Source organism: Dermacentor variabilis, chromosome 8, assembly GCF_050947875.1.
Source record: "Dermacentor variabilis isolate Ectoservices chromosome 8, ASM5094787v1, whole genome shotgun sequence".
Taxonomy (NCBI): Eukaryota; Metazoa; Arthropoda; class Arachnida; order Ixodida; family Ixodidae; genus Dermacentor; species Dermacentor variabilis.
In genome coordinates, this window is record NC_134575.1 from 5,513,940 (window position 1) to 5,527,870 (window position 13,931).

General features: G+C 40.8%; 2 protein-coding genes across 2 annotated transcripts in view; one reads left to right on the forward strand and one right to left on the reverse strand.

Annotated features, from left to right (window-relative positions):
* The window catches only part of LOC142589537 (serine/threonine-protein phosphatase CPPED1-like), a 59,197-nt gene extending 58,118 nt beyond the window's left edge, over positions 1–1,079 (reverse strand). Inside the window, exon 1 of the mRNA XM_075700964.1 lies at positions 493–1,079. Coding sequence (XP_075557079.1) covers positions 493–706 — 214 coding nt within the window. The 5' untranslated portion in view covers positions 707–1,079. The remainder of the gene's footprint in view (positions 1–492) is intronic.
* A 383-nt stretch (positions 1,080–1,462) lies between these two features.
* LOC142589538 (dual specificity mitogen-activated protein kinase kinase 4-like) overlaps positions 1,463–13,931 on the forward strand; it is a 59,929-nt gene continuing 47,460 nt past the window's right edge. The window contains exons 1-4 of the mRNA XM_075700965.1: positions 1,463–1,762; positions 2,200–2,332; positions 7,928–7,991; positions 9,883–9,996. Coding sequence (XP_075557080.1) covers positions 1,723–1,762; positions 2,200–2,332; positions 7,928–7,991; positions 9,883–9,996 — 351 coding nt within the window. The 5' untranslated portion in view covers positions 1,463–1,722. The remainder of the gene's footprint in view (positions 1,763–2,199; positions 2,333–7,927; positions 7,992–9,882; positions 9,997–13,931) is intronic.

The following is a 13,931-nucleotide window of genomic DNA, read 5'->3' on the forward strand; positions in this document are numbered from 1 at the left end:
TCTGCAATTCCTTTTTCTCTTCTTCAGGCTGTTTGTTTTTTATTTATTTCTCTTGGCGTAAGATTGCCGCCTCCTACCGACAACTTTATTTCCGCACGGCTTAAGTAACGCCGGCCGACATAACCGAACGCCAGCGGCTTGTCTGCGTTTGCACGCGATGCTTCGAACAATCCATGAAATACTTGCACAGACGTTAGGGGGGTCATATATATTTGACGACGAAACTTGTGACACATGACTATTTGCCAGCGATCGTAGAAACTTTGGCAGCTGTTCCGCCTGCAAGTCTGGAACGCTTTGCTTCAAGTTCACCGATTCCGTAACGAAATCTCTCAGTTACAGATCGGCAATATATATCGTGCTAGCAGATACACGGCGCCAGCAGGCGACGCTGTCGAAATCGGTAGATGCAGATTAACATAAGAGGACGCGCCGCACGATCTCGAGAGTCCGGCGACATGCCGTCGCCAACACACAACACCATCATCTCACCCTTCGTGAGACCTTCATACGATCTGTTCCGAGCACGGATCCTGAATTCGGTACGCATCGTCGCTGACTCTTCGGTGATGTGGTAAGGCTGGAACGACTTCTCCACGGTGCTCGGCATTGCCGCAGCTGAAAGTGAAAGCCGTGAAAGTCCCGGAAACCACCGGCGCACACCACAACACCTGACGGCAAGTCTAGTGCAGTGTGCAAAGAACATGCACACGCGCGCGAAGTGCACTGAACTTGGAGGGGGGCGGGCGGGGGGTCCCAATCTTTCACAGATAAGCGCCGAGGATACGCGACAAAACCTTAATCACTCCAAACAAAATGAGAAAAATAAAGCGGAAACTCGCTACGTCGCAGCTGGAATAAGATTTGCGTCACATGTATAGCTTCTTTTTTTTAAACCTCGAGAGGCAAGTTCTGTCAGTAGATCTTCTATCTGTTGCGTTTGCAAATTTGAAATTCACCACCAGCACAAACACGATGACCCAACTTGTAGTTATTACGCGCTTTGTGGTTTAAGGCGTTTAAGCCCCGAATCGAGCGCTGAACATAACATATAAACAGCGGCTGCAGCCATGGAGAAAGAATAGCGCGAAATACTCAATTTATGTACACCCTAATTTACAATTAACAACGCTGTTTTTATAAATGCATAGTGTTGTAAATAAAACGACAGCGTACCAAAAGGAATTACATCACTGACGGCCTCAAAGTAAAAGTAGACAGCTCATTAACAATGCAGATATTCCGCCCCCATTTTATAAAAGTATACTAGAAAAAGAAAGGTAGGCGGCCAATTTACAACTGCAAAAATATTGTCCGCAAGTAAATAGCATGACATTAATTATACTTTCCATAGGACGGCTCTGCTCAACGTAGTGACACGTTAGAAGAGCTTCTAAACAAATTCATTTTGAATTATCTTTTCGGCCATGTTGTTAGAGACAGCGCGCGTAGGTGGTGGGTGTATGGTGCGTGCGGCCGTGCGATGCGTGCACTGTGAGTGCGTTTGTGTGTACGTACGTTTGTAACCGCCTACTACTGCTCTGCGTTATGGCTCTTCGTGAGGGCTTTCGACGTCTACTCTAGCTCTGGGATCATGTCAGCTAATCTTTAACGCAGAAACCCAGAAAAACATTGTCCTCGTCGATACTAAAAGCACTCGGAGAACAGCTCCGAAAAGCCTCGATGCATCCGTGATCAGGAGCGTAGAGCGGCAGTGGTAAAATGGCGGATCAGCAACGCGGGATTTCACGGATAAATTCTCGTAAGTACGGCTTGCTGTGCTGAATTTAGGAGTTATTCGGGCGCACGCATTCGCTGCGAAGGGTTGAGAGATTCAAACGAGTGCTCGACAGTGTAATGAACCTTACCTGCGTTTCTGGTATTGTTTTGCTTTTCGTTGCGAGCGAGCCGTAACGTATTTCCGTTCGCAATGAATGCATCGAAATCGCGGCTTTCACGAGTACGGTTTCGTTTATTTTAAAATTTCTTTCGAAGAAAACAAGGCGGTCATCTTAAACTGATCAAATAGTTTCGTACATCTGCCTCGGGAATCGATGTAGGGTTTTGTGAAATTTGTTAGGTGCGAAGCAAAAACGAAGAGAGATTTCTTAGATCGTATGTGTGTGTGTGAAGCGTTTGGCCGTTTTCGGTGACCGGAGTGCAGCGTGTTGTTAAGTATCTTCGTGCTCTCATTTTCAGCCCGTGATATACACGGTCGTTCGACGGGGAGAGAACAGCTGAGGCTCACATTTGGAAACGGTTCCAAGAAACATCTGGGGAATGCCAGCAAGCTTCCGTCCAGCATACCTGGTTTCAACTACCCCGTGCGAACGTAAGTATCAGAAGGAAGCCTTCAGGCTCCTGGCTCTGCGGGAGCCCGATGGCGCCCTTGTTGCATAATAATTGCTGAAAATTATGACTCTTTATGCGATTGCAAATGTGCTGCCAAATTCACAGCATTACCGCAAATCCTGATGAGACAGCAAAGCAGCCATACAGGCTTGTTTGACATTGTGAGAGCATGTCAATTCTATTCCACTGTGCGGAATTGGAATACACGTTTCCAGCCTTTCAGCATGCACGAACCGGAACTGTACTACAGTTGACCTATGACAATTTAAATTCCAGTTAGTTGAAACAATTATTATTATTACTATTATTAATTGGGCAATCAGATTTATCCCTCTGCTAATTTTTTTCCTTATTCACGCTGTTGTGACGTCACTTAGAGTGTTTTTGAAATGTCAACCGCAAGCCATGGTATATGCCTAGCTTTGCACATTGACGTGCTGAGGATAGCATGCATTCTACTGTTCACAGCTACGCAGTGTGCATACCGACAAACTCCTGAATTTTCCATAAAGTTTACGTATTCAAGCTTGTCCTACAAATTTATAAATGATTCATCAAGTTTTACGAAAAATAAGCTCTGTTTGTGAAAAATCATCCAAACGTATGGTTCTCCAACCATACGTTTGGATGATTCTGATTGCAACAATATGCCAAAGGCATATCTGCTTTGGGCATGTTTATTTAGACAAGTTCCTGAAGGAGGCGAAATCAGTTAAGAACGACAGAAAGCTGAGCTAGTTGGTAAGGATTCATTATGCGTTCATGTTGTCCACTTCTCCTGTGTCCTGTCTGCACGCCTCACCTTTTTTGCATAGCGAAATCAGTAACTGCGAAGTTGCTGAAAAGCCACTGTGATCTAAAGACGATGCTTTCCTTGTTAGTCTCTTCTGTTGCCAAGTGTGTTGCTGCTTGTGTCATATTTGAAATGTAAATCATTGTTAACATTGTTAATCTTCTTTAACATCACCACTGTCGTTATCTTACATGAACATTCGCAGCCTACTAAAAAAGCACGACACATTGAGTACCTATTTGTAGGATGGTGATTTCGATATTGTAGCTTTAAATGAAACTTGGTTGAGCACTGATGAAGAACTTCTTCCCAGCACTAAAAAATATAACATTACAGGCACAAACATAGTGGGAAGAGGGGTGGAGGTGTTCTGGCTATAAAAAGCTGCATTTCATTGTTTCTTGTTGACACAAATTCCACTGCTGAAATAGTCTGGGTTGCATGTGCAACAGCCTCTACCCGTGTTATAGTGGGTACTTGTTATTGGCCGCCCGACACTGACCGTTCGTTTCTTGGTGCACTGCGTGAAAGCATAACCTCTGCTACTCTACAATCTTCTATGGCTATCGTTTATCTCCTGTGCGACTTTAATTTTCCACTAATTGATTGGCCAAATCTGTCATCATCCTGCCGCTCCTCTGCTGAATTCATTTATTAACACTAGATTGCAACCTAACCCAGATAGTCAATCAAACCTGCGGTCCCAACATCTTAGATTTAGTATTAACTACTGCACCTGATACCACCGGGCCTATTGCTCACATTGATGGCTTGACTGATCACAAATTTCTTCAATTAAACATTAATATTCCAGTAACTTTCTATGGCACTCACACTGAAAGCATTAGAGATTACAATGGGACTGACTACAACAAAATTAATACTCAATTAGCTATCTTTTTCACTGAAGAATTTAAGCTACGCCTTAACTCAAGATCAGTGAACTACAGTGGAGAACTTCTTAAGCAAAAATTAACAGCATTCATAGAAAATTATGTGCCAAAAATCTCAATAGCAAATTACAGGTCTAATCCTTGGTTTACGAAACACCTTTGAACATTAAGAAGCCTCTGTATAGGCCAGCCAGAAGGGACAATCAAGCCTCATCTTGGGCGGCATACAGTGATTTTCTAAAATCTTGCTGTACAGAGCTATGCGCAAAGACATATATTTTTCATGTGACCTGCCCTATCTTCTGATCAATAACCCCAAAAAATTCTGGCAAGTTATCACCAAATACCACTGGCCACAACGTTGTGCTACGTGATGATGATTAAAGCCCTTTGTCTTATGCTGATTGTCCAGTAGCGTTTAACATTTTTTTTCACATCTGTTCTTACACAGGAAGACTGTTCCAATGTTCCCATAGTCTCGACTTTTAATATCCTTTTATGGAACCAATAGAAATTACAGCAGATGGGATTTCGTCTTTAAAATCTCAAATTATCCACATCTTCCAGTATTGACTGTATTAACTCAAGAATACTAAAAAATGCTGTTAGAATTTCAAGCCATATTTCCTGCCATATTTTTAGGCAATCCTTGTCATCTGGTGAGCTACCCTTGGACTGGAAAATAGCTAAGATTATCCCTGTATTCAAGGGGGATAACAAGTACTCTCCACAAGATTACCCTCCCATCTCCTAAACATGCATCGTATATCTACTGCCATTTAGAATCAAACGACTTCTTTTATTTTAACCAGCATAGATTCAGAAAAGGCTTGTCTACAGACACTCCTTGCTCTAATTTATAGCATGAATAAAGAACAGCAAACTGACTATCTGTTCTTAGATTTTTCGAAAGCATTTGATTGTCTTGCTCGTTGTCACCTTTTCTCAATATTATCTGCACTCCGACTGGATTCATTAACTTTATCTTGGCTCTGAAACTTTCTGTCGTTGTGGCAGCAGTTCACTGTTGTTAATCACCACTCATCGCTTTCTTCTGGCATTATTTCTGGTATACCGCAGGGCAGTGTCCTTGGTGCTCTTTTCTTAGTTTTCATTAATGACCTTCCACAAAACGTATCATCGCAGATAAGACTTTTTGCAGACGATTGCATTCTGTACCATACGATAAAAACATTTGATGACCATTTCTTATTGCAGAATGACCTTAACCTTGTCAGTTTCTGATGCAGTATATGGCAGATGACCCTAAACTCAAACGTAGTTATGTCCTTCTCACGAGAACATTCTAACTCTCGCTTTTCTTACGTCATAAATAACACCATTGTCCTTCTGACATCGTCCTATAAATACCTTGGTATTGAACTTGCACCAAATCTTTCCTGGAGTACACACATAACAGCTACCTTTGCAAAAGCCTCGAAAACTCTAGGTTATCTCCGACGGAACTTGCCTAAATCTCCTGCTATGGTTCGTAAATTGGCATATCAGACTTTTGTTCACCCACAATTAGAATTTGCCTCATCAGTAGAATTTAGTTATACTAGAATCAATTCAAACTAGAACAGCGCGCTTCATCACAAATAACTACGACAGAACTTGCAGCGTAATAAAGATTAAAGCAGATATTTTGTTCCAGCCACTTGAAACTTGTTGCACAATAAATCTTCTTTGTCTTTTCCATATATACTTTCATTGTAATTGATCTCATGTGATGCCTCTTGAAGCACCAGCACGCATGTCATGTCACCTTAACAATAGCCACAGTTTTGTGCGCGTCTTTGGCAATACACTGTCATTTAACGCATCAGCACTACCATGTGTCAGAACAGTATAGAACAGTCTTCCTGATAACACTGCGTGACTAACAAATCGTGATGCCTTTCGTGAAAAATTGCAAAGCTTCTTGTGGCAACATTGTATCAGGATGTTTTTTGACCTCCTTTCCTTCCCTGTTATTACGCTGCCTCAAGTTTACCCTGGACAAACATATTTGAACTTTGTTTTTGGTATCCTATGACTGGCATGTATTAATATTTATATTGGTTACTCCTGCAGAAACACTTACATTGTACCTCCCCTTACTCAATGCCCTCAAATGTCCCTGTAAGATATTTTAAATAAATAAAAATAAAAGAAAGCGTGTATGTGTCCTACGAAAGGATGTATGCTTGGCGTGAACATTTAAGAAAATGCTTTCTGTTCCCGTCCTCCCCCTCGCTATTGTGTCTGTGGGACTTTTACTAATTTTAGGGTTGACACGTTGGCAGGTATAAGTGTGTCAACAGCATTTTGCACTACTTTCAGCACAGGCTTGCTGCATTCTTGTATTTTCAGTTTATTTCTTATACCCTGTCACACAACAAATCTAATTTCATTTACAACAAATGACATTCGCTGATAATGCCGTTTGTTGGCTGTTGCATGGTTAAAACGTAATGACATTCGTCGAAAATGACATTTACAAACGAATGAGTTCGCCAAACTCATTCGGATTCGTTTTGGAACCGCATGTGTATCCTCGACACCACCAGTGTACTGGTGTTCCGCAAACAGCACATGCTTTTTTTTTTTTTTTTTGTTTAACAAAAAAGAACAGTTATTCTATCAATTTTATTACCTAATTATTACTTTAACGACATTGAAGCCCATCATGTGTGTAATTACAGAAAGCTGCTCTCATTTCAGTGACTAGACACCTGTCTTTAGCTTTCGCTACAGCAGTTGTGTTGGTTCGTACCGGAGCATTGGCCGCGGCCACTTCGATTAACTTGACGTAAAAGCATGCGTGTGCTTTCCGGTGGCACGCGCCAAGAACGAGAATATTAGGAGCCCGCATGCACATAAGAACGGTGATGACATACAACTGCCGCTCTCGTTCCACTTTAGCAGGTGTAGTGGATGCGCCCATCGTGCTTTTCGCCATGTTCCTTGCCTTATCTTGGCTCGAATCGACTTCGTTGGCAATGTCGACAAGTTAGTGATCGAATGTGAAAGGGACGATCACATATTCCAGTGGAATTTAGCATATTGGAAAATAAGTATTAGACAAAAGTGGATTCAAGGCTATTTTTACTCTCTCTCTCTCTCTCTCTCTCTCTCTCTCTCTCTCTCTCTCTCTCTTTTTAACTGTCGTCATTGTCATCATTTTCAAAGGACATTAATTTTCACCATGTGACAGCGTGCTGTGATAATGACATTAATCGCAACAAATGGCATTTTTTTGAAATTTTACTAGATTTGCCGTGTGACAGGGGTATTGTTTGCACTCACAAAATTAACGCATTGTTTCATAAGCACATACTGAGACCTTAGTGTTAGAGCTAAGTTGAAGCAGACCTCTTGTGAGTAGTGACCATAACATAAGTACTGCATCGTTACAAGCAGCAGTAAAAGGAATAAACACAAGATACAAAAAAAATCAAAAGCAACAGTGACTACAAAGACGCTAGATAAGATGGTACTGTACATTTAAACAATGTAGTAATGTACAATTGCTTGCTGCTGATGGGTTATGACTTCCAGAACAATATGAAGAAGTTTGGAAGGAAATTTTCTGTAATGCGTCGTTAGTTGAAGCAGCAAAAATTTATTCTGTGAGGCAAAGCAGGAAGAACTTGATTGAGGAAATTGCATAGGAAGAATTACGGGAATAATTTGCCATCAACAAATTTATGGCACCAGTATACTATACCAAGATAACATTTTATTATGCTAGAGGCAGAAAACAACCTATATATGCTTGAAGCATTGAGTAGGAATCAGACAAATAAAAACTGAATGATATTACCTTTAATGCCTGGTTATGTATGACCTGAATGTTGCTGCAACTGTTTGTAGCCGCACTGCTAAACTTCACCTTCTCACACAGTGAACGGGTATGGTTGCCACCAAAAATTCACTCATCAGGAAAGCTCAAGATATCACCTGAAGAGGTGAGTACTGCATACCTACCAGCTTTTGTGATGGTCATAGTGACACCAATAATTTTATGAACATTTATTTTTGTTTAGTTTACAGTGAAATTGGTTTTTAACTGACACAAATACAGTCACTGACCGAATTTGCTCTGTGGAATGAACGTATGATGGCAGATAGCTTTTATAGTCTGCACAAAGAAACAGAAGAGTGAACGGAGCATTCAACTTCCAACAATATTTGTTTTCAGAAATGACTGCCATCAAAACTATGAGCCATGCTTTAACAAGACCAATCCTGCGCCCCTCTGTATGATGACTGCCAAAGTTCTGGCTGCCTTTGCATGAATATTTAATCGATACATTTCATCAACATATATATATGTGTATATTAGTAAGTAATGTAATTACACTAATTAATGTTTTAATTACTTACTCTATGCCACATATCTCAATCTATGGATTTATGAACATAGTTGGCACGGCGCATCCACGTGGAACAAATTCTCTGGACAGCGCCAGTTCCGAGATATTAATTTTCGAAGTTTCCGTCGAAAGGCATTGGTGCTCCAATTACTTTTGTGCTTCAATGCATAAAGCGGCTGTTTCTTAGAAAATTTACTGGAATGCCAATGCATTTCGTCGGACACTTTGAAAAATATCTTGAAACTTGTGCAGTCCAGAGAATCTGTTCCAAGTGAATACGCCTTGCGAACTCAATGGCTACAATTTGTAGATTGAAATATGTGCGGAAAAATAATTAATTAAAATAATAATTATCATAACTATGTTAATTATTCAATTGAACATTTTGATTTCTCGTAGAAGTAACGGCCTCCTCATTGAGTAATTTATATCAAGGGTTAGAATTGTGCTATCTGCCCTAGGAAATCATTGAAAACTTCGGTGCAGCTAAAAAAAACACCCTGTGTAAATGCACACAAATCAAGTGCAAGTTCAAGTTTATTTACCAGGCAATATGCTGAAGGTCCGCTAGGCTAAAAGCCGTAATAACGGATTGACGGAGCCCAGGTGACCGTTACATGGCAGCGGCTATACAAGGTGCACAGGAAAAGGACTAAGATACGCCGTTACAAAGGCAAAAATGAAAAACGTGCAGATTGCAATGCATAATATAACATTCATAAATCACATAAATACACTTGAAATACGTATGATGCACATGAAAATGCATATGCAAATTTCGACTCATAGTACTGCATATTTACACTCACACAAACACACTAAAAATGCTGCAAAAAAACAACAAAAAATTCAATGTTTTTAATGACTGATTTGCAAGCAGCATATATATTATATATTGTAGATATTTATAGGTACTGAATCTTTTACTAGCAAACAATAGAACAAAAGAAAGAAAGTAACTGTTTTTTACTGCAACTGGTTGTGTTTTCATATGTGTTTAGTGTTGTTGGGACGTTGTATGCCAAAGTTTGATACTTATAAGTTGTACGAAATGGAGGTACAGACCATATATGGCTGTTTCTTGTAGGTACTGTAATAACACAATGCTCTAGACATGATAAGGCTGTAATAAAGTCCGAGAGTTCTCTGTTTGAAAAGTAGAGGTCTCGGCAACTCTAGAGGAGATAATGTGTTCACAGCATCTTTAGAAAAGCTCATCATTCTTTTTGAACTGATAGTCATCTTGTGTAACAGCACAAGACAACAACAGTTCAAAGTGATTTTCAGCAGATATTTATTTTATTTGCTTTGACTAGTATATTTCAAATTTTAAGGTTATCTTTCCTGGTACCATTTACCAGAAATGCTAACTCATGCAATGAGCAGGGCTCTATCATCATTACTGTGTTGAGCAAATCTTATTACATTGGTGGTGGTGTAAGAAAATAGTTTTCTTTTTGTTGAGACATGGTCCTTTTTGCAGGAGTATGATTTCACCGCAGAAGATCTGATGGACCTTGGTGAGATTGGCAGAGGTGCATTCGGCACTGTCAACAAGATGGTTCACCAGAAAAGCAACCTGGAAATGGCTGTCAAGGTTAGCTTGGTGCATTGTGTACCTTTCAGAGGGCCCCATTCTTTTCCAGAACCCTCTGTTTAATTTAGAACATTCGCCATCCCAAGCATTTCCTTATTAAGACATTTGAATCGCAGCCATGCTGATTAACTGCAGTGATTTTATCTGGCCGATCCTTTTTAATTCGGGTCCACGTTTCAGGGATGGAAGTGCTGCTCCAATTGCGCCAACTTGTGCCAAACCACTAATTTCGAATGAAGTTGCCAAATTTAGCAGCATATGCGTGTCTTGTGGCAAACCCACAGCCATAGACATGCGTTGGCTAGTGCTTAGCCCTGCAATCCAAGCCTAAGCAATCCATTTCAGCATTGGCGTCCTTCAAGTGTGAGTGTGTTTGGTGACCTAATTGTAACTAGGCCACAAGAAAATGAAAACCGTTTTATGCTAGACAATGCATTACGAATGTATTATAAAAGTGTTGCGTGTTTGCGTATATGCAGACGAGCTAAAGAGTGGAACTGGCGCATATTTCATCGAGCAGTCAGAAAGGAAAGCCGCACCGAATGAATAAGGTCGTACAATCTGCTTAGCGTGTAGCTCGTCAGTTTTGTTATAAATTTTAGCACTCGATTTTGCACCATATTGGTACATCTGCATCGATTAATGGGCGAAACACCGTGTGTGTGACATTCTAAATCTATTTCACACATGCACCACGTTCGGTCACCGGGTGGATAGTGTGGCACACCGACAAACAATCTGCTTGCTTTCACGAAACTTCTTGGTCACAAATACCGTAACTCAAATTTGCACTCGGGCTACACTATTTTCTGCCCAGCCACACCGCACAAAATCAGGGTCTTGCCGCCGCAGAAAGCAAGCCAAGGATGTTAAGTTTCATATTTAGTCAACCTTAGCTGCCAAGTTGTGGTCATAAATAAACGTTAAACCGCAGACCTCCGAAATTGCGATTGCGGCAACAATGTTCACGACGCGAATTGCACAGATAAGAGTCCACAAATTTTAATAAATAATTATTCGGCAAATGGAATAATGGTTGGCATTTAGCAGTGGCTTTATGGAGCCTGTGGCGGAACCGCGAATAAGCCTAAATAATCAAGCTTATTCAAAATATTTGACAACGCAGGCTGGAAAGCCAGTAAACATTTTTATCCCCTTATCATTTTCAAAAATATCTTGGGGCTTTTCCTCAGCAAGCCATGTGAAATACTGGAAAATGTGCAATCACCAGTAGATGATTTCACATTTATTGTGCAGTATTCTCCAATCTTAACTGAAGTTTGCCATGAATTAAAAATTACCTGAGGGCACCAAGCGAATGGCGTTCACTGTACCTTGATGGTTGTTGTTCGTGGTGGCCACTGTGAATATTTCTCATTTATTGTGCACGAATATGTTTAATTAGCTAAATTTATAAATTTAACTAACCAAGAAGATGTCAATAAAAACGTTGTGGATGACATTTACAAATTACCCATAACAGCATTTAAAACAACCTAGGATTCGTGAAGAACCCGCCATGGTGGTGTGGGGACTTTTGTGTTGCGCTGCTAAGCTCGAGGTTGCGGGATCAAGTCTTGGCCGCCGCGGCTGCATTTCGATGGGGAATGAAATGCATGAAAAGCTGTGTACTGTGCATTGGGTGCCCGTTAAAGAACCCCAGGTGGCCAAAATTAACCCAGAGTCCCCCACTACGGCATGCTTCATAATCATATAGTGGTTTCATTTTAACTTAATTCATTATGACTTTTTTTAACGAGAAAGAAATCCTGCAAACTAAATAAAGAAAAATAGAGAGGAAAAAGAAAACAGCAGCGTACCAAAGATTGCATCGCACTTTACGCAAACCTTGTCAAGTAAGGGCACTGGGAACGAGTGCCTGTGCTTTTTTCTTGCCTCGTTAGCAGTTCTTGGCATGCATCCTCAGTCCCTATCATAAGCGAAGTAGCACGATCTTGTGTAACAGTTCGCTTTCCGAGTCATTACGAGACTGTGCCCCAGGTTTGCATATTCATAAAATACACAATACATGTTTACGCCTAAGACCACTTATATTACTGGTGCGGGGACGCATTGTCACAATTTTTTTTCCCCCTTTGTGTTTGAAAAAAAGAAAAGAAGGTTCAAACAAGACCTAGGTTGCTGTCTGTGCTGTTATTGATCATTTCTCAACATATTCCACAACCTTTGCATTGGGACCTTATTGATTAGGTAATAAATGTTAGTTCATTAAAATTAAATGTTACGTAGTTGCTTGTTCACAGTGAAAAAAAAAACGACTAGCTTTATCACTAGCCTATCAACATAGAGTGAGCGCTGTTCTTGGAAAGGCCTCAGTGATTTCTTTCTTGGCCACATTTAGTAGGCACATCTAATACGTAATTTAATGGTGGTTTCTAAGAAATCTGTATGGGTTTCCTTTGTAGCTTCATGCTACAGTCAGGTGGAGGACAATTTTTATTCGTCATAAATTTTGCTCACCTTGCCGTCTTCCGCAGAACTGATCTGCCAGAACCTAAGTGTTCTGCAAAGTGAAATCAGGAGTACCTTTTCTTCATATGCCTGTATTTCACTCATATTGACATTTACCAAGCTGCTACAAAACTCTTATTTGCTGCTCCAAAACTGACAGTTCATGCTCCAAACCTGCTACAAAGTGCGAAATTTGCTGCTCCCAGAGCTGCTACAAAACTTTCTTGGGCGCTTCCATCCCTGACATTTGCATGACTGTTTCAAACGTTGTGTGTTCATTTTGTATAGACAGAACCTGCCCATTTATTTCTTGCTTGTAGCTGTAATCATTCTCGCACTTTCAACTACATTTGATTCCCGTTAATTCGACTCTTGCGGGACTGCAATATTTAGTTGAATTATCCAAAAGGTCAAATTAATGAACGACAGCAAAATGACAAGTGGTGCCATGCTGAGTATGGAGGCATGACCTGACTTCAAGCAAGCAGGAACGGATGGCTTCGTGAGTGTGAGGAGCGTTGGCCTCTAATATGTTGAACCTCAATATAACAAGGTAAAATCTGCAATTTGCTTCGTTATATTCAGTTATACTGAAGTTCAATCTTTTATGCAAATATTACAGTCGCTGATGAATTTTTCGAATCGCCGGACAATCGAAAAAAGCAAATCTGAATGAGAAAAAACAAGTCATATTGTTGGCAGAGAAAGATATGGTTTCATGCCCTGTTGACAGTATCTTCACTTGGTGAAATATTCACCTCGTGTTTTGTGGTATGAAGCTAAGCTAGCCACGCTTTCAAGTCCACTTCTCCCCGGCAACTGATAGTGTTGCCTGCAGTGGTTCAACATTATCATGGAAAGCACCGGCTGTGGGAAGCACATGTTTGATCTGCCTCTCACTTCAACGCATCTCAGAAACTCGAAACTACGTGACCTCTATCGCTAAATGCACGGAAAGATAATGCACAATGGCATGCCGTCTCAGCTTGCCCAGTCTTTGCAGATGTGGCAGATTGCCTCTAAAACAGGACGTGTGGGCTGCATATGCACTCAGCCACGCTGGCACCCATGTGCAGCCACAGCCACAAAAGAAGAAAGAGGTGTTCTATGGAAAAGAAGTTGTAAGAAGTTAAATACTTTGTTATACAGAGAATTTCGTTATATTAAAGTTCGTGATGCCGAGGTTTAACTGTACCGGTGTCACACAGCCAGTTTCGATCGAAGGTGGAAATTTCTGTTCAGTTCAGGCTCTTTAGATTGCAATCTAAAGAGGCCGTGTGACACCCGTAAAAAAGGTAAGAAGCAGTAGTGCCGTCTGCTAAATTTCTTGTGTTTTCAAACTTTTAGTAACCGCTGCATGCATGAGGGCTGCCGGTTAGGGATGGTAGGGGTCGAATTAACCGAAGCAGCATGCTTTCACATTCAAACTAAAAAACTTTGCTTTCCAGAGCAATGTATGTATT